Raw genomic sequence first — 21,301 nt, 5'->3', positions numbered from 1 at the left:
TTCCCCTACGCGGCATGCTGCTACAGCAAAGAAAAAAAACTTGCCATGACAAAGTCAAAAGTAAAGATTCAACATCAAATTTGTACTTAATCTCAGATGTGTATGAAGCATTAAAAGCGTACACTTCCGAAATCCCTCATTGGCGCCGCTTCGCTACACCGTCGACACGCCACTCAAACCCCCCCCCCCCCCCACGTCGACGACAGACGAGACAAAAGCCTTACTGTATATTGTAGCAACGAGAGATGTACACAATTGAGATTTAGAGCCTACTCAAACTTTTCTTTGTTTTTTTTTACTGCACATTAAAACTTTAATGTAACATCTGCTAGCTCTTTGCTAGCGCTAGCAGGTGCAGCTAGCATGTAGGCTACCATCTCTAGCACTTAACTTTTCCAATCTTGTTAAAACAGCAACATAACGTTCAAACACATCAAATACGTTTCAATACATCGCCAGTATTAACGTGATGTAGTTTAGGATGGGGAAAACTTGCAAAATCACACTTATTTAGCATTATTCACCAGACTACAAACAATTGCCTTGCAACTTACCTCAGACGAGATGAAATGGGAGGAGTAGGTTCTCGAGAAACTTCTAATTGGTGTCATTAAAGCGTCTCTCATTGGCCACAGCACAGACACGCAGAAAACGAACCAATCAGGGAAAAGAGAGAAGACTAGATCCAACTATCATCAAGATTGGTTGCATTCCATTGAGATTGTATGACAGACGCACCCCTGGAACAAAAGCCTCTCACGACTTAACTCTTCAAGATACAGATTCAAGAAAGGGCTCGTTAGAACGGCAAGGGTTTGGGGAACACGAGCATGTTCTCATTTTCTTAATCGGATAAAAAATGACCAAATGAGAGCAGGTTGAAAATGTATGATTTATCCGAAATGAAGAGGAAAAAAACACCCAAATTAACATGGAAGAGATTGGCGAGAGAGTCCAATATCTCTTCGCTTAAAGGGAAAATAAAGGTACTAAATGACACCTTAACCAAATAAAAGTTAGTTTGTCTGAAAGAAGACACTCGTGACTACAAAATGTGAGAATTTGACGTCTAGTGACAAAAGATTGTGGCCATGGTGACGAGTTGAAGTGAAATTTTTTCAAATACATTATTTGGTTCCCGGCACTGGATGGCTAATTAGCCAACAGAGTGTGTGAGAAAGCTAATTCAGCCACTGTCTTTGAACCCGAACAGGGGGGGGGGCTTTCATTCCTTAAAAAAGATTTCGACACTGAGCTAAAGATGGGAAAAATTCCTACAAAATGAGCTAAAATTCGTATCGGTCGGACAACGTATGCGCGCGCAGCGTGTCTTGGAAAAAGGTGCTTGAAGTGTGATTTTTTTCCCATTCATTCCCAATGGGGAGTTAATTTGGGAGTTTTTTGGGAATAGCGTCGCCATGGTAACTGGGAATTCTTAGAAAAATAATAGCGCAGCGAGTCAGATCGAGCCGCATCGTTTGATACCTCATTTGTGCCGGTGCGATGTACGGTACGGGCCGCATTTTAGCGGAAAAATCGTGGAATAATATATAATAACTAGAAAAATTCCCGCGGAAATTTTGAATGGGACTGCTGACTCTTTTGTAATGAGCTGAACAGTTTAAAATTTAAACCACTGGAATCGCTCAAGAAATGTGGAAGTTAACCGTAATCAACATCAACTAAAAGTATCTCACTGTCCCTGAAAATGTATTTTAAAAAATGTAAATGAGCTGAACAGTTTAAAATTTAAATGACTGGAATCGGTCAAGAAATGTGTAAGTTAACCATAATCTAAAAATATGTCACTGTCACTTTAAGAGCGCACATCCATTTTTGACTTGGAGCCGTCACGCGCCCCACATTCCATTGAGATTGCATGAGAGAAGCACCCCTTCAACAAAAGCCTCTCACGACTTAACGGTTGAAGATACAGATTCAAGAAATGACTGGTTAGAACGGCAAGGGTTTGGGGAACACGAGCATGTTCTCATTTTCTTAATCGGATAAAAAAATGACCAAATGAGAGCAGGTTGAAAACTTGTGATTTATCAGAAATGGAGAGAGGAAGGCGCCTGAAATTAACATGTAAAAGACAGGCGAATTAGTCCGACTTCTCTTGCTTAAGGTGAAAATAAAGGTACTAAATGACACCTTAGCCAAATAAAGTTAGTTTGTCTGAAAGAAGACACTCGTGACTACAAAATGTGAGAATTTGACGTCTAGTGACAAAAGATTGTGGCCATGGTGATGAGTTGAAGTGAAACTTTTGGAAGTACATTTATTTGTTCCCGCCACTCTAAAGTTAATTGCTCCACTCTGGCACTTGCAATACACAACAATGGGAGAAGGCTATTTGTCTGCTGTTTGCTCACTGTCTTTGAACCCGCACAGAGGGGAGAGCTTACATTCCTTAAAAAAGATTTCGACACTGAGCTAAAGATGGGAAAAATTCCTACAAAATGAGCTAAAATTCGTATCGGTCGGATAACGTATGCGCGCGCAGCGTGTCTTGGAAAAAGGTGCTTGAAGTGTGATTTTTTCCCATTCATTCCCAATGGGGAGTTAATTTGGGAGTTTTTTGGGAATAGCGTCGCCAAGGTAACTGGGAATTCTTAGAAAAATAATAGCGCAGCGAGTCAGATTGAGCCGCATCGTTTGATACCTCATTTGTGCCGGTGCGATGTACGGTACGGGCCGCATTTTAGCGGAAAAATCGTGGAATAATATATAATAACTAGAAAAATTCCCGCGGAAATTTTGAATGGGACTGCTGACTCTTTGGTAATGAGCTGAACAGTTTAAAATTTAAACCACTGGAATCGCTCAAGAAATGTGGAAGTTAACCATAATCAACATCAACTAAAAGTATCTCACTGTCCCTGAAAATGTATTTTAAAAAATGTAAATGAGCTGAACATTTTAAAATTTAAATGACTGGAATCGGTCAAGAAATGTGGAAGTTAACCATAATCTAAAAATATGTCACTGTCACTTTAAGAGCACATACATTTTTGACTTGGAGACGTCACGCGCCCCACATTCCATTGAGATCGCATGAGAGAAGCACCCCTTGTACAAAAGCCTCTCACGACTTAACGGTTGAAGATACAGATTCAAGAAATGGCTCGTTAGAACGGCAAGGGTTTGGGGAACACGAGCATGTTCTCATTTTCTTAATCGGATAAAAAATGACCAAATGAGAGCAGGTTGAAAACTTATGATTTATCAGAAATGGAGAGAGGAAGGCGCCTGAAATTAACATGTACAAGACAGGCGAATTAGGGCAGCACGGTGGCTGACTGGTTAGCACGTCCGCCTCCCAGTGCAGAGGACGTGAGATCGAGTCCGGGCTTCGGCCTTCCTGGGTGGAGTTTGCATGTTCTCCCCGTGCTTGCGTGGGTTTTCTCCGGGTACTCCGGTTTCCTCCCACATTCCAAAAACATGCATGGCAGGTTAATTGAACACTCCAAATTGTCCCTAGGTGTGAATGTGAGTGTGGTTGTTCGTCTCTGTGTGCCCTGCGATTGGCTGGCAACCAGTTCAGGGTGTACCCCGCCTACTGCCCGAAGCCAGCTGGGATAGGCTCCAGCACCCCCGCGACCCTAGTGAGGAAAAGCGGCCAAGAAAATGGACGGATGGATGGAAGACAGGCGAATTAGTCCGACTTCTCTTGCTTAAGGTGAAAATAAAGGTACTAAATGACACCTTAGCCAAATAAAAGTTAGTTTGTCTGAAAGAAGACACTCGTGACTACAAAATGTGAGAATTTGACGTCTAGTGACAAAAGATCGTTGCCATGGTGACGAGTTGAAGTGACGTCACGCACCCACATTGCATTGAGATTGAATGAGAGAAGCACCCCTTCAACAAAAGCCTCTCTCGACTTAACGGTTGAAGATACAGATTCAAGAAAGGGCTCGTTAGAACGGCAAGGGTTTGGGGAACACGAGCATGTTCTCATTTTCTTAATCGGATAAAAAATGACCAAATGAGAGCAGGTTGAAAACTTATGATTTATCAGAAATGGAGAGAGGAAGGCGCCTGAAATTAACATGGCAGAGATAGGCGAGTTGGTCCGACTTGTCCGAGCTTAAAGGGAAAATAAAGGTACTAAATGACACCTTAACCAAATAAAAGTTAGTTTGTCTGAAAGAAGACACTCGTGACTACAAAATGTGAGAATTTGACGTCTAGTGACAAAAGATTGTGGCAGTGGTGACGAGTTGAAGTGAAATTTTTTCTAATACATTATTTGGTTCCCGGCACTGGATGGCTAATTAGCCAACAGAGTGTGTGAGAAAGCTAATTCAGCCACTGTCTTTGAACCCGAACAGGGGGGGGGGGGGCTTTCATTCCTTAAAAAAGATTTCGACACTGAGCTAAAGATGGGAAAAATTCCTACAAAATGAGCTAAAATTCGTATCGGTCGGATAACGTATGCGCGCGCAGCGTGTCTTGGAAAAAGGTGCTTGAAGTGTGATTTTTTCCCATTCATTCCCAATGGGGAGTTAATTTGGGAGTTTTTTGGGAATAGCGTCGCCAAGGTAACTGGGAATTCTTAGAAAAATAATAGCGCAGCGAGTCAGATCGAGCCGCATCGTTTGATACCTCATTTGTGCCGGTGCGATGTACGGTACGGGCCGCATTTTAGCGGAAAAATCGTGAAATAATATATAATAACTAGAAAAATTCCCGCGGAAATTTTGAATGGGACTGCTGACTCTTTGGTAATGAGCTGAACAGTTTAAAATTTAAACCACTGGAATCGCTCAAGAAATGTGGAAGTTAACCATAATCAACATCAACTAAAAGTATCTCACTGTCCCTGAACATGTATTTAAAAAAATGTAAATGAGCTGAACAGTTTAAAATTTAAATGACTGGAATCGGTCAAGAAATGTGGAAGTTAACCATAATCTAAAAATATGTCACTGTCACTTTAAGAGCACATACATTTTTGACTTGGAGCCGTCACGCGCCCCACATTGCATTGAGATCGCATGAGAGAAGCACCCCTTGTACAAAAGCCTCTCACGACTTAACGGTTGAAGATACAGATTCAAGAAATGGCTCGTTAGAACGGCAAGGGTTTGGGGAACACGAGCATGTTCTCATTTTCTTAATCGGATAAAAAATGACCAAATGAGAGCAGGTTGAAAACTTATGATTTATCAGAAATGGAGAGAGGAAGGCGCCTGAAATTAACATGTACAAGACAGGCGAATTAGTCCGACTTCTCTTGCTTAAGGTGAAAATAAAGGTACTAAATGACACCTTAGCCAAATAAAAGTTAGTTTGTCTGAAAGAAGACACTCGTGACTACAAAATGTGAGAATTTGACGTCTAGTGACAAAAGATCGTTGCCATGGTGACGAGTTGAAGTGACGTCACGCACCCACATTGCATTGAGATCGCATGAGAGAAGCACCCCTTGTACAAAAGCCTCTCACGACTTAACGGTTGAAGATACAGATTCAAGAAAGGGCTCGTTAGAACGGCAAGGGTTTGGGGAACACGAGCATGTTCTCCGAAATCCCTCATTGGCGCCGCTTCGCTACACCGTCGACACGCCACTCAACCCCCCCCCCCCCCCCCACGTCGACGACAGACGAGACAAAAGCCTTACTGTATATTGTAGCAACGAGAGATGTACACAATTGAGATTTAGAGCCTACTCAAACTTTTCTTAGTTTTTTTTTACTGCACATTAAAACTTTAATGTAACATCTGCTAGCTCTTTGCTAGCGCTAGCAGGTGCAGCTAGCATGTAGGCTACCATCTCTAGCACTTAACTTTTCCAATCTTGTTAAAACAGCAACATAACGTTCAAACACATCAAATACGTTTCAATACATCGCCAGTATTAACGTGATGTAGTTTAGGATGGGGAAAACTTGCAAAATCACACTTATTTAGCATTATTCACCAGACTACAAACAATTGCCTTGCAACTTACCTCAGACGAGATGAAATGGGAGGAGTAGGTTCTCGAGAAACTTCTAATTGGTGTCATTAAAGCGTCTCTCATTGGCCACAGCACAGACAAGCAGAAAACGAACCAATCAGGGAAAAGAGAGAAGACTAGATCCAACTATCATCAAGATTGGTTGCATTCCATTGAGATTGTATGACAGACGCACCCCTGGAACAAAAGCCTCTCACGACTTAACTCTTCAAGATACAGATTCAAGAAATGGCTTGTTAGAACGGCAAGGGTTTGGGGAACACGAGCATGTTGTAATTTTTTTAATCGGATGAAAAATGACCAAATGAGAGCAGGTTGAAAATGTATGATTTATCCGAAATGAAGAGGAAAAAAACACCCAAATTAACATGGAAGAGATTGGCGAGAGAGTCCAATTTCTCTTCGCTTAAAGGGAAAATAAAGGTACTAAATGACACCTTAGCCAAATAAAAGTTAGTTTGTCTGAAAGAAGACACTCGTGACTACAAAATGTGAGAATTTGACGTCTAGTGACAAAAGATTGTGGCAGTGGTGACGAGTTGAAGTGAAATTTTTTCTAATACATTATTTGGTTCCCGGCACTGGATGGCTAATTAGCCAACAGAGTGTGTGAGAAAGCTAATTCAGCTACTGTCTTTGAACCCGAACAGGGGGGGGGGGGCTTTCATTCCTTAAAAAAGATTTCGACACTGAGCTAAAGATGGGACAAATTCCTACAAAATGAGCTAAAATTCGTATCGGTCGGATAACGTATGCGCGCGCAGCGTGTCTTGGAAAAAGGTGCTTGAAGTGTGATTTTTTTCCCATTCATTCCCAATGGGGAGTTAATTTGGGAGTTTTTTGGGAATAGCGTCGCCAAGGTAACTGGGAATTCTTAGAAAAATAATAGCGCAGCGAGTCAGATCGAGCCGCATCGTTTGATACCTCATTTGTGCCGGTGCGATGTACGGTACGGGCCGCATTTTAGCGGAAAAATCGTGGAATAATATATAATAATAACAACAAGAAAAATAAACCACTGTCCTAGGTAGAATAACAATATGTGCCTGCTTGCTTCGCAAAGCAGTCCCATAATAAACCACTGTCCTAGGTAGAATAACAATATGTGCCTGCTTGCTTCGCAAAGCAGTCCCATAATAATAACGACAAGAAAAATAAACCACTGTCCTAGGTAGAATAACAATATGTGCCTGCTTGCTTCGCAAAGCAGTCCCATAATAATATTAACAACAAAAATAAACCACTGTCCTAGGTAGAATAACAATATGTGCCTGCAGCTGCTGCTCCGCAAGCAGTCCCATAATAATAACGACAAGAAAAATAAACCACTGTCCTAGGTAGAATACTAATATGTGCCTGCTTGCGGAGCAAGCAGTCCCATAAAAATAAAAAATAAACCACTGTCCTAGGTAGGATAACAATATGTGCCTGCTTGCTTCGCAAGCTGCTTCTTGCTCCGCGCGGAGCGAAGCTGCTGCTCCGCAAGCAGTCCCATAACTAGAAAAATTCCCGCGGAAATTTTGAATGGGACTGCTGACTCTTGCAAGGTGGAAACACGCATGTACTGTATGTAGTACTTGTAGACATAGTAGTAGTAGTAGTATAGTAGTAGCACTTAGATACCTAATCAATTGGCCAAAATGGCCGCCGCCCTGGGCGAGCAGAGTGGCGAGAATCCTGTTTATCCTTGTTTATGTGTGCAGTTTAATTTTTTGTCAACTGGTGGCAGTAGCAATTCAAAATTGAATTTTCTGCGTCCAGTAGCTTTAAGGGGTGGGGAGGTGAAAGCCATGGTCTACCTGTGTCATGTGCTGTTTTGAATCTGTCGCTCTAGTCTAATAAATCAGAGGCAGCCGACGTCCTGTAATGGATCCAATGGATTGTTCAGAATTTAATACCACTACAATTAGTTAAAAACATGTGTATAGACACTTCATCACCTCTCTACTGCCAAAAGAGAATTTTACAATTGATGTATGCCAGACGCGTATTTAAGCCATATTTGGGGGTCCTTCAGCAAATGTTTAGATTATATAGATAAATTTTTACTGTGTGTTCTTTTTAACAAGCTAGAAAGTTCCTGCCCGAAGCCAGCTGGGATAGACTCCAGCGACCCCCGTGACCCTTGAGGACAAGCGGTTAAGAAAATGGATGGAGGGATGTATTAAAGACAAGATGTAAAAAGGCAAACACAAACAGTGCTAAAGTCAATTTGTTTTGTTCATATGTTTTATATGTGTCTGTACTTCACTCATTCACAGACTTGTACATGCATTATTATTTTGTAGATTCAAGCACATTTATTTTTTTGATGTGTATGTAATGTACATTTTTTTATAACATAGTGGAGACAAGTATAGTCAAAAAACAATCATTCTGTATTAAATAAATGTCTGTTAACATATTTTATATGTTATGTGTTTCATTTAAAATAACATTTCAAAAACAAGTCCAAGGTCCATTTTTGTTCATTCTCACTGCAATTTGTGGGAAGCTGGTTTACTCCAGAAACATGCATACTGTCAATGCGTATGTTGAGGAGCTATTGTAAAAAGAGTACCCTTCTCAAGAGATTAAGGTTGGGGTATGGTGACATTTTAAGTCATTTTCTCCTTTGCATAACATTTATTAGATTCACTTTACTCACTGAGATGCATTTTTTGGAGTGGGAAGTAACCCCAAACCACGAAAAGCTATATATCACATTTGCCTCCCCACCCCCATTTTTATTTGTTCTTTGTTTTCTCCTAGTAGGCATGACAACTTAGACCATGTAATGTAATGCACTTTTAAACTTTAACAAGAATACTGTATTGTGTGGTAAAAGAAGAAAGTGATTTTTTTTGTTCTTGATATGGAACTCCAGTCAACATGATTTACAGCCTTCTCTCCTTAGTCATTGATTGGCATAATGAGGTTACAACAAACCTGAAAGGAAGAGACTATCAACAGTGATTAGTGTCACTGTGTTGCACCAACGATCAATTACGTCAGTTAGACTCCTTATTAGCGACAGTGGAGTGACTGGAAAACACGTGGCTATGTTTCTTGTATCTACTACACGGCCTAATCAACCAAGGTACAGCAGCTTCATGAAATCTGATATTTAACAATCAGTTGTTGCAAAGTGTGTGCGTGTGCGTGCGTGCGTGTGCGTGCGTTTTGGACACTCAAAAAGGGTGGTAGAAAATAGCAGAGGCAGATGGATATGAGGTGACAAGGCTCATACAAAGCCTTGTCAGGAGGCTGAGATGTGATGAAAGGCTGTCAAGATTCAGCAGAAGACAACCATGTGGTCTTTTGAAGGAGCTCATCACTTAAAACAAAGTTTCATCCATTAATTTATACATCTTTTTACAATCATTTCAATATATATTGCAGACCAAAACACACAGTACATGCAATTAATTGGATGGATTTTTTTTAAGATATCAAAGCTCTTTGATTCAATTTCTTGCCAGGATGATTGGCAAATGAAATTAAGAGTAATGACACTGAACTTTTTAAGTTAGCTTGATTTTCAAGTGACTGTATCTTGATATTGTTGTTGTATGTACCAGCATGTTAGTTTATATATTTTATTACTTATCATCAGTATTTATTATATTTACTTTTATTCATTCATATTATTTTTTAATTATATATTATGCATGCTGTCACTTTAAGATTGAGGGCCGAATTCACTAAAGGATTGTGTGGCTTCTGCATAGCAAATAGAAGGCTAATTCACAAAGGACATAAATGGTGAAAGATTTCACTAACAATGCCAAGCAGAATGGAACTTGGTGTGCCGGTGGTATTTGCGTACATTTAGGGGAGACCGGGGCTAGTTGTATCACTTTTTATACTTTTATATGTTTCTTGGAATCAATACACCATAGCTATCTATATAAACAAAATGTATACCAGATGAAAGACCAAAGTCTTAGGTATATTTTTTGTAGTGCTAGGACAAAATATTGTTTGGCAATATATCGTGATACTTGTTCATGCGATCTGCAGTATCGATCCATTAAGTGATATCGTTGATATTTAGCGTGGCTGCATTACAAGTAGACAGCCATATGTTAATCTGCTAATCCTAAAGGGGAGCAGCATTGCGCCACCGCAGTTTAGCGACAACTCAAAAAAAGAGATGAACAAGAGTGTAACCTACTACCTATTAGCTAATATGTTCGCCTTGGATCGGGAACAACCAAAGATGAACGACGTTTTCCCTGTTCACTCGCCGCTACCGCTTAGTTTCTTTTCCTCTCCTTTTAGTAATGTGCTTAAATTCAGCAGGTCGTTTCGTCTGATCTCAGGTCAGAGAGGGGGTCGGCGGTGAGGGATCCGCCGCCATCCAAGTTTGAAAGTGGCCACTGAAGACATTTAACATTTTCAATTTATATTTTTACTGTTTAGGAATTTACTTATAGTATATAGATGCCATATAACTGTGATAATGTTTGTGTGAAATATATTGAGCATATTAACTGTATTGTAATGAATAACACTTTTCACTCCCTTCCAGCTGGTGAGATAGGAATGTACATGGGAGTCAAGTTCTCAAGTTCTCATGGAAGATAACACTGTGGGTCTGAGGGAGTCTAGGTCGCATGGCATTACCTGTCTAATCATATATTTCCGGCTTTGGAAGGGGAAATGGAGTAAACATGTCAGTAAATCACTTGTCTGTCTATTATAATTACTAACCCTTTGTCCAGCCTCAGAGGAGGAGTATGCTTTTTTCATCTATAAAACGACTGTGTGTTTTCATATTGACACACTCGAGGCTTAACATCACCTTTGGAATGTAAGCATTTACTCAATTGTCTTTAAGAGCTCTTAAAATAAATTCTTAATAAAGAAGGCTTCTTCATCAGATCTCATTTTTCACTTATTTTTGAACACGCAAAGATTACACTTAATATAGTAATCAAATAATACCTTCACCACCTCGGGCCGCGATTTATGCTGTGGGCTGCACGCGGGTGAATATACCGTCCTCCACCGGCAGCCGCATGGAGGACAGGCTCCCCGCTTTAGTAATATGTTTAAACTCGGCGGGAGAGGTTTCGAGGTGGCCTCAGCAGTCGCGATGCGGGCTGCACGCGGGGTAACGGGTCCTCTCCACCAGCATCCGCGAGGTGCGCGGGCCGGGCCAGCATGTTTACATGTGAAATATCTATATGGAGTTGTATCTTTCAGCTCTTACATGTGTTTCCAAGCTAAAATAATTACAGCAATCAAGCCAAATGTGTAAAAATTGTATTGTTATCTTAAAAGTAGACAACACTAGTGACACTGTAGAACGCTAACGTTTTTTCAGGTAGCGCATCAGCACGAGACGCACCACATGTATCAACCCCACCAATAAGCTGTGCATCTGGCTGGTTTAGGTGAACAGGATTTTTCCCATTCCTGTCTGAAGTCCTCACCATGGCTTTCACACAGGTTGTGGAGCACAAAGCATGTTATCATTTGACCAAATCAATGTTATAGTCATTTATTTTCAGAAGACAGCACCATCTGCCCTTTAGCAGCCCAAAAGCATTTTCCACCACCACTCTACGATACGATACGATACGATACGATACGATACGATACGATACGATACGATACGATACGGTATACTTTTATTTTCCCCGTGGGGAACTTTTTCCTGGACTCCGTCCAGCTGCAGTTTACAGTAAGGAAAAAACAACAGAATAGAAAGAGATAAAATCAAAATTAAATAAGAAGTGCAGCAGTAGTTTACAGTAAGAAAAACAACAGAATAGAGAGAGATAATTAAAATAAATAATACACACACACTCCTATATATATATATATATATATATATATATATATATATTGCACCACTTAGTTAATGTCGGTTATTAAGCAATTTGATGGATGTCGGCAGGAATGAGTTCTTGTAGCGGTTCAGCCTGGTTCTGGGGGCCCTGAATCTCCTGCCGGCTGGAACTCATGATGCAGAATGTGAGTCGGGTCAGTAACAATTTTCTGTGCCAGTCTGGTGACGGACTGCTCATAAAGCATCTGTAGGGAAGGATGATTCCTGACCCCCATGATCTTCATGGCAGTCCGCACCAGACCGGCAATCTGTGACCTTAACTGCACAGTCAGGTTGCCGTACCAGGCCGCAATGCCGTATCTGATGATACTTTCCAATGCAGCCCGGTAGAACAACAGCATGATCCTCTGCTCCACTCCATAGACCCTCAATCTGCGTAGGAAATAGAGACGCTGTTGGAGTTTGGAGCAGAGACTTCCAACGTGTACCCTCCAGCTGAGTGTGTTGTCAATGTGGACCCCCAGATACCTGTATGAACCCACCTGGCTGATGTGATTGCCTTTAATGACGACTTGCCCGTGGTCACCAACAGTTTTTTGATCAAATATCACCTCCTCTGTCTTCCCCACATTGAGCACAAGATGATTCCGGTCACACCACTGGACAAATTTCTCTATTTCTGAGAAATAGTCCAGTGGGCTACCGCCGGCCTGCAGCAAGCTGACGATAGCTGTGTCATCAGAGAACTTAATGATAAAGTTCTCAGGGTGTGATGTCACACAATCATTTGTGTACAATGTGAAGAGGACCGGGGAGCTGACGCAGCCCTGTGGGGCGCCTGTGCTTATCAATCTGGGTTCCGAGAGGGAGCTGTTGACCCTGACTTGCTGTGTGTGCTGTGTCAGGAAGGAGTGATACCACCTCGAGATGTACGGGTTCACATTCATCTCCTTCAGTTTACCCAAAAGCAGGTGCGGCTGCATTGTGTTGAACGCTGAGCTAAAGTCAACGAACAACACACGCGCATAAGCTTTAGGGACGTCCAGATGTTTGCTGACCAGATGTGTGATGCTGTTGATAGCATCGTCAGTGCCGCGACCCCGCTTGTAGGCAAACTGAAGGGAGTCTAAGTGTGCATCCACCTCCCACCTGTGCCGAGTCACCATCAGATTCTCGAAACACTTCATAACAATGGAAGTTAGAGCCACAGGCCTGAAGTCATTATTGACCAAAGGACATTGTTTTTTAGGAACCGGGGTGATTACTGATTTTTTCCAGAGACTGGGAATGGAGTGTGAGTCCACAGATCTCTGGAAGATGGGCTGCCATGCCGCTGTGAGCTCCTCTGCACAGGATTTTAGCAGAAGGGCAGATATCCCATCTGGTCCTGAGGCCTTCTTTGTGCAGTCAGACCTAAAAGCAGATTGGACATCATGGGGATGAATGACCAGCCTTGAGTCCTGCTCATTCACTGAAATGGACCTCAGGACCTCCCCACATTCAGAGGAGAAGTCCTGGGTTTCGAAACTTAAATAAAAGTCATTCAGCTCCCTTGCCTTCTGGAGGTCATTTAGAGTGCTGAGACCTTTTTGAGCAGGAGTCAAGTTGGTGATCCTCCTCATGGTGTCCCACATTTTCTTAGAGTTGTTAGCAGCAAAGTGTTTTTCTATAGTCTCTTTGTGCTTCCTTTTTGCTTCTTTAAGCATGTGTTTGAGTTCTTTTTGAACCAGTTTGAGCTGGGCTCTGTCCTGGTTCTTAAATGCCATGAAGGATTTCATGAGCCAGTTGGTCTGTGAATATGCAGCATCACCCAGTATGTAGTAGCCCATGTCATGTCCCTCAACGACACGTGTTGGTCCTGGGAACTTGCCGTCAGTGTCCAGCATATTCTCATGTCCAGACCTGCGCAAAACTCTGGCATCATGCATGCTGCCAGGAAGCCCAGCAAAAACATTCCAAAAGAGTCCTTTGCCATCCACAACAGCCTACAGGACAATGGAATACCAGCCTTTTCGGTTAAAATACTGTGTGTGGTACTCCTGTGGTGCTAAGATAGGGGTTATGTGATCCATCTATTGCACAGATACATTGTGGCAGTCCCCATCTATTTTCAAAATAGTTTGCCATTTCCTGCAGTGTGGCTGCATCTGGAAACTGGAGAACTTGAGGCCAAAGTATATTTTCTACAGCTGAACAAAAGTCCTTCAAACACTTGCAAGTAGTTGATCGGCTGACTCCAAACAAGTGGGATATGCTTTTGTAGCCTTCATTTGTTGCCGGCTTCGACACTGCGATTTGCTGGAGTGGCACGCTCAGGCGCTAAGACTTAGTGCTGCAGCGGACTAGAACCCGTGACTTGGTGATGCAGCGGACGAGAATTTGTGACTTGGTGCTGCAGCGGACCAGAATCCGTGACTCGTTGCTGCAGCGGACCAGAATCCGTGACTTGGTGCTGAGGCAGCGGCACAGATGAAGCGACTTGGTGCTGCGGCAGCGGCACATATGAAGAGACTTGGGGCTGCGGCACAGACGAAGAGGGCGGGATCTGCAGCGGCATAGGCGAGGAGGCCGGGGGCTGCAGCGGCACAGGCAAAAGGGTTGGGGGCTGCAGCGGCACAGGCAAAAGGGCTCTGGGGTGATCGTGGGGAGAAATCAATCTTCAGTCGATAGCAAGTGGAAAAATTAGTTTTTAAAGTTATTATTTGTACATGAAAAATGAAGTTATCACATTAATTATACTCAAAATGTTAACTTTTTACTGTAGAAAATGGTTCAATGAGTCAAGTATCCCTATAAGTAGAAATAAAATGCATGAAGTTTATGCATGCTTTTGGATTTTTTGTGTGTGTATGTTTAAGAGTGCTTCAAGAGACATGATTCAAGTGTTATATTCTCTGTCACGAGTTGTTTCAACATTTGGATGTGGTGGAAGGTCGTTCACCTCAGATCTCTTCGACTTTTTAGAAATTAATATTTGGTGGGTGTCTGTTCACCTGACTGTTTCCTTACCAAGGAGTGTACACCAAGCTCTGGACAAGGTACACCATGCCTTCTAAATTTGAATCAGTAGTAAATTAGCCATCTGGTTTCAAAGACGCTGGCACCACCCGTACACCATTTGGCTTGTCAAAACAGGACAAGCAACCTGTACATGAACAGACAACATATATTAAAAGCAACAAAGTACAACATTTACATATTTGTTATATTACAGTGTGAAACTAATGCAAAATGAATTATTGGCTCAACAATTACTAAAAATATTATTTTATTTGCCTTACCAAATAAATATCCTGCAGCATGACACCTCTCTGCTTGGTTTTGAAGGAATATTAAATTACTATATTAAGTGTAATCTTTGCGTGTCCAAAATAATTGTATTCAGGATCTGATGAAGAAGTTTTCTTGCAAGAATTTATTTAGAGGCCTCTAAAGACACAGTCAGAATATCACATCAGAATGCAACGTGATGATTCCAAGTGTGTGACAATTTACAGAACATCGACACATTTATACAAAAAAACTAAAAGGTTCCTCCTCCTGGCTCATGATTGAACAAAGGGCAGACATGTCATCTCCTAGATTGAACAAAGGTGTAAGGTTGATGGTAAACAGACATCTTTATACAGTTCCCCTTCTTGATTGGGGGAACAGAAGTAATCAAAATCTGACCCCAGACCTTCAGTCCCTAAATGACAAGAGACTCTGACACATCATGCACATTGCCCCTCTAACAGCATTTGAGGGTACGAAGATCAAATTAAGTTCACAAAATCACCATCCCACTGTATTCTTTTAAACACTCATGATTATATCACATTGATATGCCTATAAGTAAATTCAAAAACAGTAAAACATCAAATTGAAAATATTAAATGTCTTCAGTCCTACCATTGAACTTCTATAAGTTCAAAAACCGGACATTTAATCCCACAATAGTCTAGAGAGAAAGTCCAGCGTGAATCTTGATCGTCGCAAAAATGAAGCAATGTCTATGTGTGGAGTTCAGAAAATAAGAATAGCAGGTGAGAGAGAAAGAGAAAGAGAGAGAGAGAAAGATAGATGGGCTTAGCAGTCAAAATTCAGTTTGATTCATTAAAAAATTCGGTGGAAGGGGCATAATAAATGTGAGGCATAACACTATGTGATGTGGTTAAGTGTCACGACGCAATAGCAGATGTGTCCGTCCCTCGAAGCCATCTCCTGATGAAGGTCTTGTTGAATGAAAAGTGCGTTCGACAGTTGGTCAAAAAATTTTTTTAAAAAGAGGCGTTTGTCAGCCTTTTTCCGAACCCTGGCTCACTGCCAGAGATCGCAGGAAAGGTCACAGGACTTCATTTCCAGTGTGACTCAATCCTTGTGAATTGATGAAAAGGGGATTTGAGTGATTTCCCCCTTTCAAACAGCAGATTGACATTTGATCAGCTTTTCCAACTGTGTCAATCCGTGCCCAGGGAAAAGGCACTCCAATGAATCTTCTTTCCTCTGCGTCCTTGGGCAGCTTGTCAGGTAGACACTGGAACCGGGTGTGGTGGGATCCGTTAGATGGCTCCAATTGGTGTGGACGCAGATCAGCAGCTTAGTCAACCCCCTCAGTCGGAGTCAATTGATGTGATTTGATGAGCCTGGGACCTCTTGGCTCACATGTGGTGGATGTGGCCCCCACCATTATGATCAGCAAACCAATCTGTGTGCAAAATCATTTTCATTTAGTCACTCATAACATACATAGTCTTCATTCTTTACTTTGAAAAGAGCACCTGTTTTTTTAGCAAATGTTAATTGTTTAAGTTCTGTAGGTCCTGAAACATGCTGTTGGACACGGAAAAAGTTATTTTTGTTGTGGCATTCAAACAGAATCCGTTTAATGACATTTGTACATTCAATGGCATAATAATGAAAGTTTTGTTGCCATTGAACCTTTATGAGGCCAATTGTTTAATATTTCTATTTTTCTTCAATGTCCTTGAGATCAGAGATAATATACTAAATCAAATATGTTTTAATCTCAATGCCTTTTCTATATCTTATGAAGTTTTGTTTTTTCAAGTGGGTTTGTCTGATCCAATCTTCCTAGGAAACCCTTATGATGGTAGATAATGATTAATCAAATATTTTACCATGATATTTACTGTTGTAGATTTTAGCATAAATGTGCTCTTTGTCGTACATCAAATTTCTGTATTTTTAATGCTGGTTTCTTATTATAGCAGTGTACATCATTTAAAAACAACATCATCTTAACTCAGAACCATTCATGTCCGGCCGGGCCATGAACAGTCTGAGAAGAGATTTATACTTATACCTTAAATAAACACTGCAGTTCATTTTTAACAACTTGTCTCATGAAAAAATGTCACCCAGGTGTGTCAATGTTCCTTCCACACCTAAATGGCATATTCCATGGGCTCTAGAAATTATACTTAACAATCGTTTCTGAGATGGAACATACTTACCGTATTTCTGCTATTCGGGTCGTCTTTTGTCATCTTTGTAGAACTTACGTTTCCTCCAAGTCAAATCCTCCAATTCTCCGCTCCATTCTTTGCCTGTAAATTCCTCACACCAAACTTCATTCTCACATCAGACTTCCTTTTGATACACCGACAGACCAGTCATTCTCACATCAGACAGACCAATCATTCTCACATCAGACTTCCTTTTCAACAAACTCAGACAGACCAATCATTCCCCCATCTGATAAAGATCAATTTTGATCATTTCAGACCTGAATGTGAAAACTGCAGCCGCTTCCATATTGCTGCTTCAAAGAGGAAAAACAGACACCTTGTGTCCTGTAGATTAAAAAACAACCAAATTGTGACAATTTGGCCAACACCAGAACTATAAAAAGATCTCCAGCTGAGCTAGCCAGGAGCCAAAAAAACAAAAGCCTTTGAGGCAAGAGTTTGTAATGTAAATTTGAATCCTGTAGATTAGAAAAACAACCAATTTAAGCAGATGTAAATTAAGATCCTGCAGCGGAGGACTTTTAGGGTCAGGAAGAGAAGAATTATTATTATTATTATTATTATTTTATTTTTTTTTAAACAACCCCATTAATCTATTGCAGGTCACAAATCTTCCAAATATCTGCCATCTCAACTAGTAAAAGAAACAAGTTATAATCAGAAAAACAAAACCCCTACTTTAAACCAACCAAAAAGTATTCTTAAAATGCCAACTAACCTCACCTCTTCTACAGAGTAGTGGGGGCTTGTAAAAACACAGCAGGGAACTTTGCCTTTGTGCATTCCCCGTGGAATCCAAAGATCAGTGCTGTTGAGCTTAATCAAAATTAAAAATTTAACCAGCAAATTTGCCATAAGTGTTCCATATCTGAGTCCACTTCTGAGAAGCCAAAGTTATAAAAGAGAAATGGGAAAAAAAACTAGAAGGCCAAATTCAACAAGCATCAAACAACGGAAAATATAGGATTTAAAGATTAGAATAAATTTTATACTACCCTAATTCACATAAGCTGTTCTCAATTTCCGAAACTGCGTTGCTATAGATCACATCTCCCTTCTGACATAGTACAGAGTGCAAATGTCTACAAACAGAATACAACATACGACCTCAGGCACCAAACTCAGATGATTCCAGAACTTTGAGTCCACAACTGTAGTTCATATTCCTTCCTGTCCTTGTCGATAGCAGTTTATGCAGAGCATAGTTCAAAGCGGGCACTGGGCTTTGTGTACTGGAGTTCTCAGGAAAAGTTCATCATGGCAGAATCGATGATAATCCTGTCGGCTCAAAAAGTTGCTGGACCTTATGCTCAAACAATGCATAAGAGTCATTGAACAGTCACAGGACGAGCGGATTTACAGTGTACCATCCTTTTTGCAGTCCGTGTGGTCACTTCCCCCCCGAAAGTGACCATTGTTCAGTTCGCCGTCCACTCTGAACATCAAGCATAGCAGGAGAATGCTGTTCATTCCATTTCCAGCACTTTTTGGTTGAGTCACCCAAGTGAAACACCTTTCAGTCAAAGATTGAACCTGCCTGAAACATTTATACACTCGGAACAGACAGAGTGAGATGAGATCATAGCAAGAGAACACTGCTTGTTATCATTTAATTTCCAAGAAAAAATAAAATAAAAAATTTCCCCAAAATATTTTGTTTTTCAAACTATTTTTAATTGATTCATTTATTTAATTTTGTGGTTTTATTTGAATTTGATCACTACACTATAGCAAGTAGTAGTACTATATTTACGCATATGTCTACCATAGACATCTTCATTACGTGTTACCTCAAATTTAAGAAAATGTGACAGCTGTCAGTCACCCTGGCCACTTGGATGGAAGTCCTTTCCAGACTTCTAGAATGGGACTCAGATAAAGACAAAGGTTAAATCATTTTCACACCTACGAATAAGTTATCAGAGATGCAGGGGAAATATAAAAATCAAAAATGAAAAGTCTATTTCAATTAAAATTTGGTTTTATTACTTATTCAACTATATTACACAGATCTGATTTTAAAAATAATATGATAGTGGCCTGTAGTTAACACCTAGACCTCTATGTCCTTCCGCATAACAGGAACAATTTGATTTAGCCTTAGACGACCCCTGCTATTCACACACACAACAGACTACAAGTCTCCCAAATGGAGACAATGGGAGAGAGGACTAAACTTATCACACCCCCCTGTCCTTTTTTATCTAGTTTAATTTAATTTTAACAGACAACAGTACAAATCACAACCTTCTTAAAACAGCAGCTCACGGCCCCCATCCTCACAGACCTTTAGTCCCTAATCAAGCGTGGGGGGAAGAGCTTTAAAAAATGTCACAGACAAAGGCAGAATTCTCCCCTACTTTCAAAATATGCAGATTTCCTGCTTACCATTCTTTTTCACCCTTTTTTGAGGACAAAGAATTTTGGAGGGAAAAAATTACTTTCCACCCGTCTTTTCTTTCTTTCCTACACTTAAAAATCACTGTCTTAAACAAACTTACACTTCCATTCACTTAACTTCTGCACTTTCCTCATCTCCACAAAGGCAGTGAGGAGAAACAGACCAAACGGCCATTTTGATTTCTAAAATCTCGCTAGAACATCACACAACACACCTTTCCCATTGTCAGAGTCACACAAACAGTCACAAACTCCCTGCAGGCACACAAACAAGGAAAAAATCACACAATCCACACATGCTCCAAACATTTCACCAACTGGGCTCAACAAACACTCACACAACCCAAACTCCTCAACTTAATTCAGTGGCGTCTCAGTTGTTGAACCACAGACGAACACAAACCTCTCTGAAGTGCGCACTCATTTGTAAAATACACCGTTTATTCGTCTAATAATAACTTCACCACGTACTTATAGCTCAAATGTCGACTTATTCGCGCACAATCCATCGCAACGTTACGGCTGCGACACAGACACGTCGCGCACAATTTAAAACAAACAACGAAAAAAACGCGTGGCCACAACACACCATGGAGCTTAACAAACAAACAAACGCGTACACTCAACAATTCATTTCTAAGCCAAGAGCTCTCGCTTGGTTCAAATTTTCCCCCCGGGTCATCTTTCACAGTCAACACTTCATCCAATTTATGTTCCAATTTCTTAACAGATGCGGCTGCCCGCAGCTAACTCATCCTTAGCCTTAAAAACAGATTCGCACGGTAGCATCTTACCAAAAACTCATCTCCTGCGCAAAACTCGTACTCTGTCAGAGCCGCTAGCTTAGCATCAGTTTCCTCATTCTCAAAATCACTTAACATCATCATTTGCGCAACTTTCACAGAGCTATCCAACGCTAACATTCTAGCACAAACCAACATTTGGCTCACGACCCCACACGTCTAACTTTTCTTCCATTCGAAGAAACTTATAGAAGTGTTTTTCACGGAGGTAATCAGCGTCTGGCGCTGTTTACACAATCAAGTTCCACAAACACACCACACTTTACAACGGTGAGAACCAACCACTATCACAATTCGTGCGCATTCATACATTTAAAAGAGTTTCATACTTACGTTGACGCTGTGGTGGAAATGCGTCCAGCATCATGAACTCACTGTTCGCTTAGCGACCAATTCTGACTCTCGACCGGAAGTCTATGCAAACCTCCTTAGTTACGGTCGAATTTTTTCGTCCATAATATGTAGTAATTAGTCGTTTTTAATATTTTATAAAGTCAGTGACGTCTCACTTATTATACTACGATATAACAGATCAAAAGTATTCTCATTAATCCCCCCAAAAAAAAAATATATATATATATTTTTTTTTTTCAGACAAACACAAGACGAAAACGAAACAGATATTAAATACCTTTTGCGCGACTTCAACAAATATATCCAGGATCTTCACGGGCGGCTTAAACCACACAGCTCTCGAACGTAACAATGTACGGACGGCTAATATTACACCACACACCGTTAATATACGGGTGTTCAACACAGCAGACGCCTTGTGTGATCAACACAGGCCGCTTAAAGCACAACACACAACAGCACTCACTTAAGTGTGATCAACACTTAGCGGCTAATAACACAACTACAATCAACCCAACAGCCAATC

The 21,301-nt window shown here is 40.9% G+C and overlaps 1 protein-coding gene across 1 annotated transcript in view; it reads right to left on the bottom strand.

Moving 5' to 3' along the window:
• Positions 1 to 14,073: 14,073 nt before the first annotated feature.
• Positions 14,074 to 21,301, bottom strand: part of LOC144059493 (general transcription factor II-I repeat domain-containing protein 2A-like) — a 30,502-nt gene continuing 23,274 nt past the window's right edge. The window contains exon 2 of the mRNA XM_077578620.1: positions 14,074 to 14,352. Within this exon, the coding sequence (XP_077434746.1) occupies positions 14,074 to 14,352 (279 nt within the window). The remainder of the gene's footprint in view (positions 14,353 to 21,301) is intronic.

Source organism: Vanacampus margaritifer, chromosome 10, assembly GCF_051991255.1.
Source record: "Vanacampus margaritifer isolate UIUO_Vmar chromosome 10, RoL_Vmar_1.0, whole genome shotgun sequence".
NCBI classification, from domain to species: Eukaryota; Metazoa; Chordata; class Actinopteri; order Syngnathiformes; family Syngnathidae; genus Vanacampus; species Vanacampus margaritifer.
Note: the sequence above shows the minus strand (reverse complement) of the source record. Positions and strands in the feature narration are given on the sequence as shown.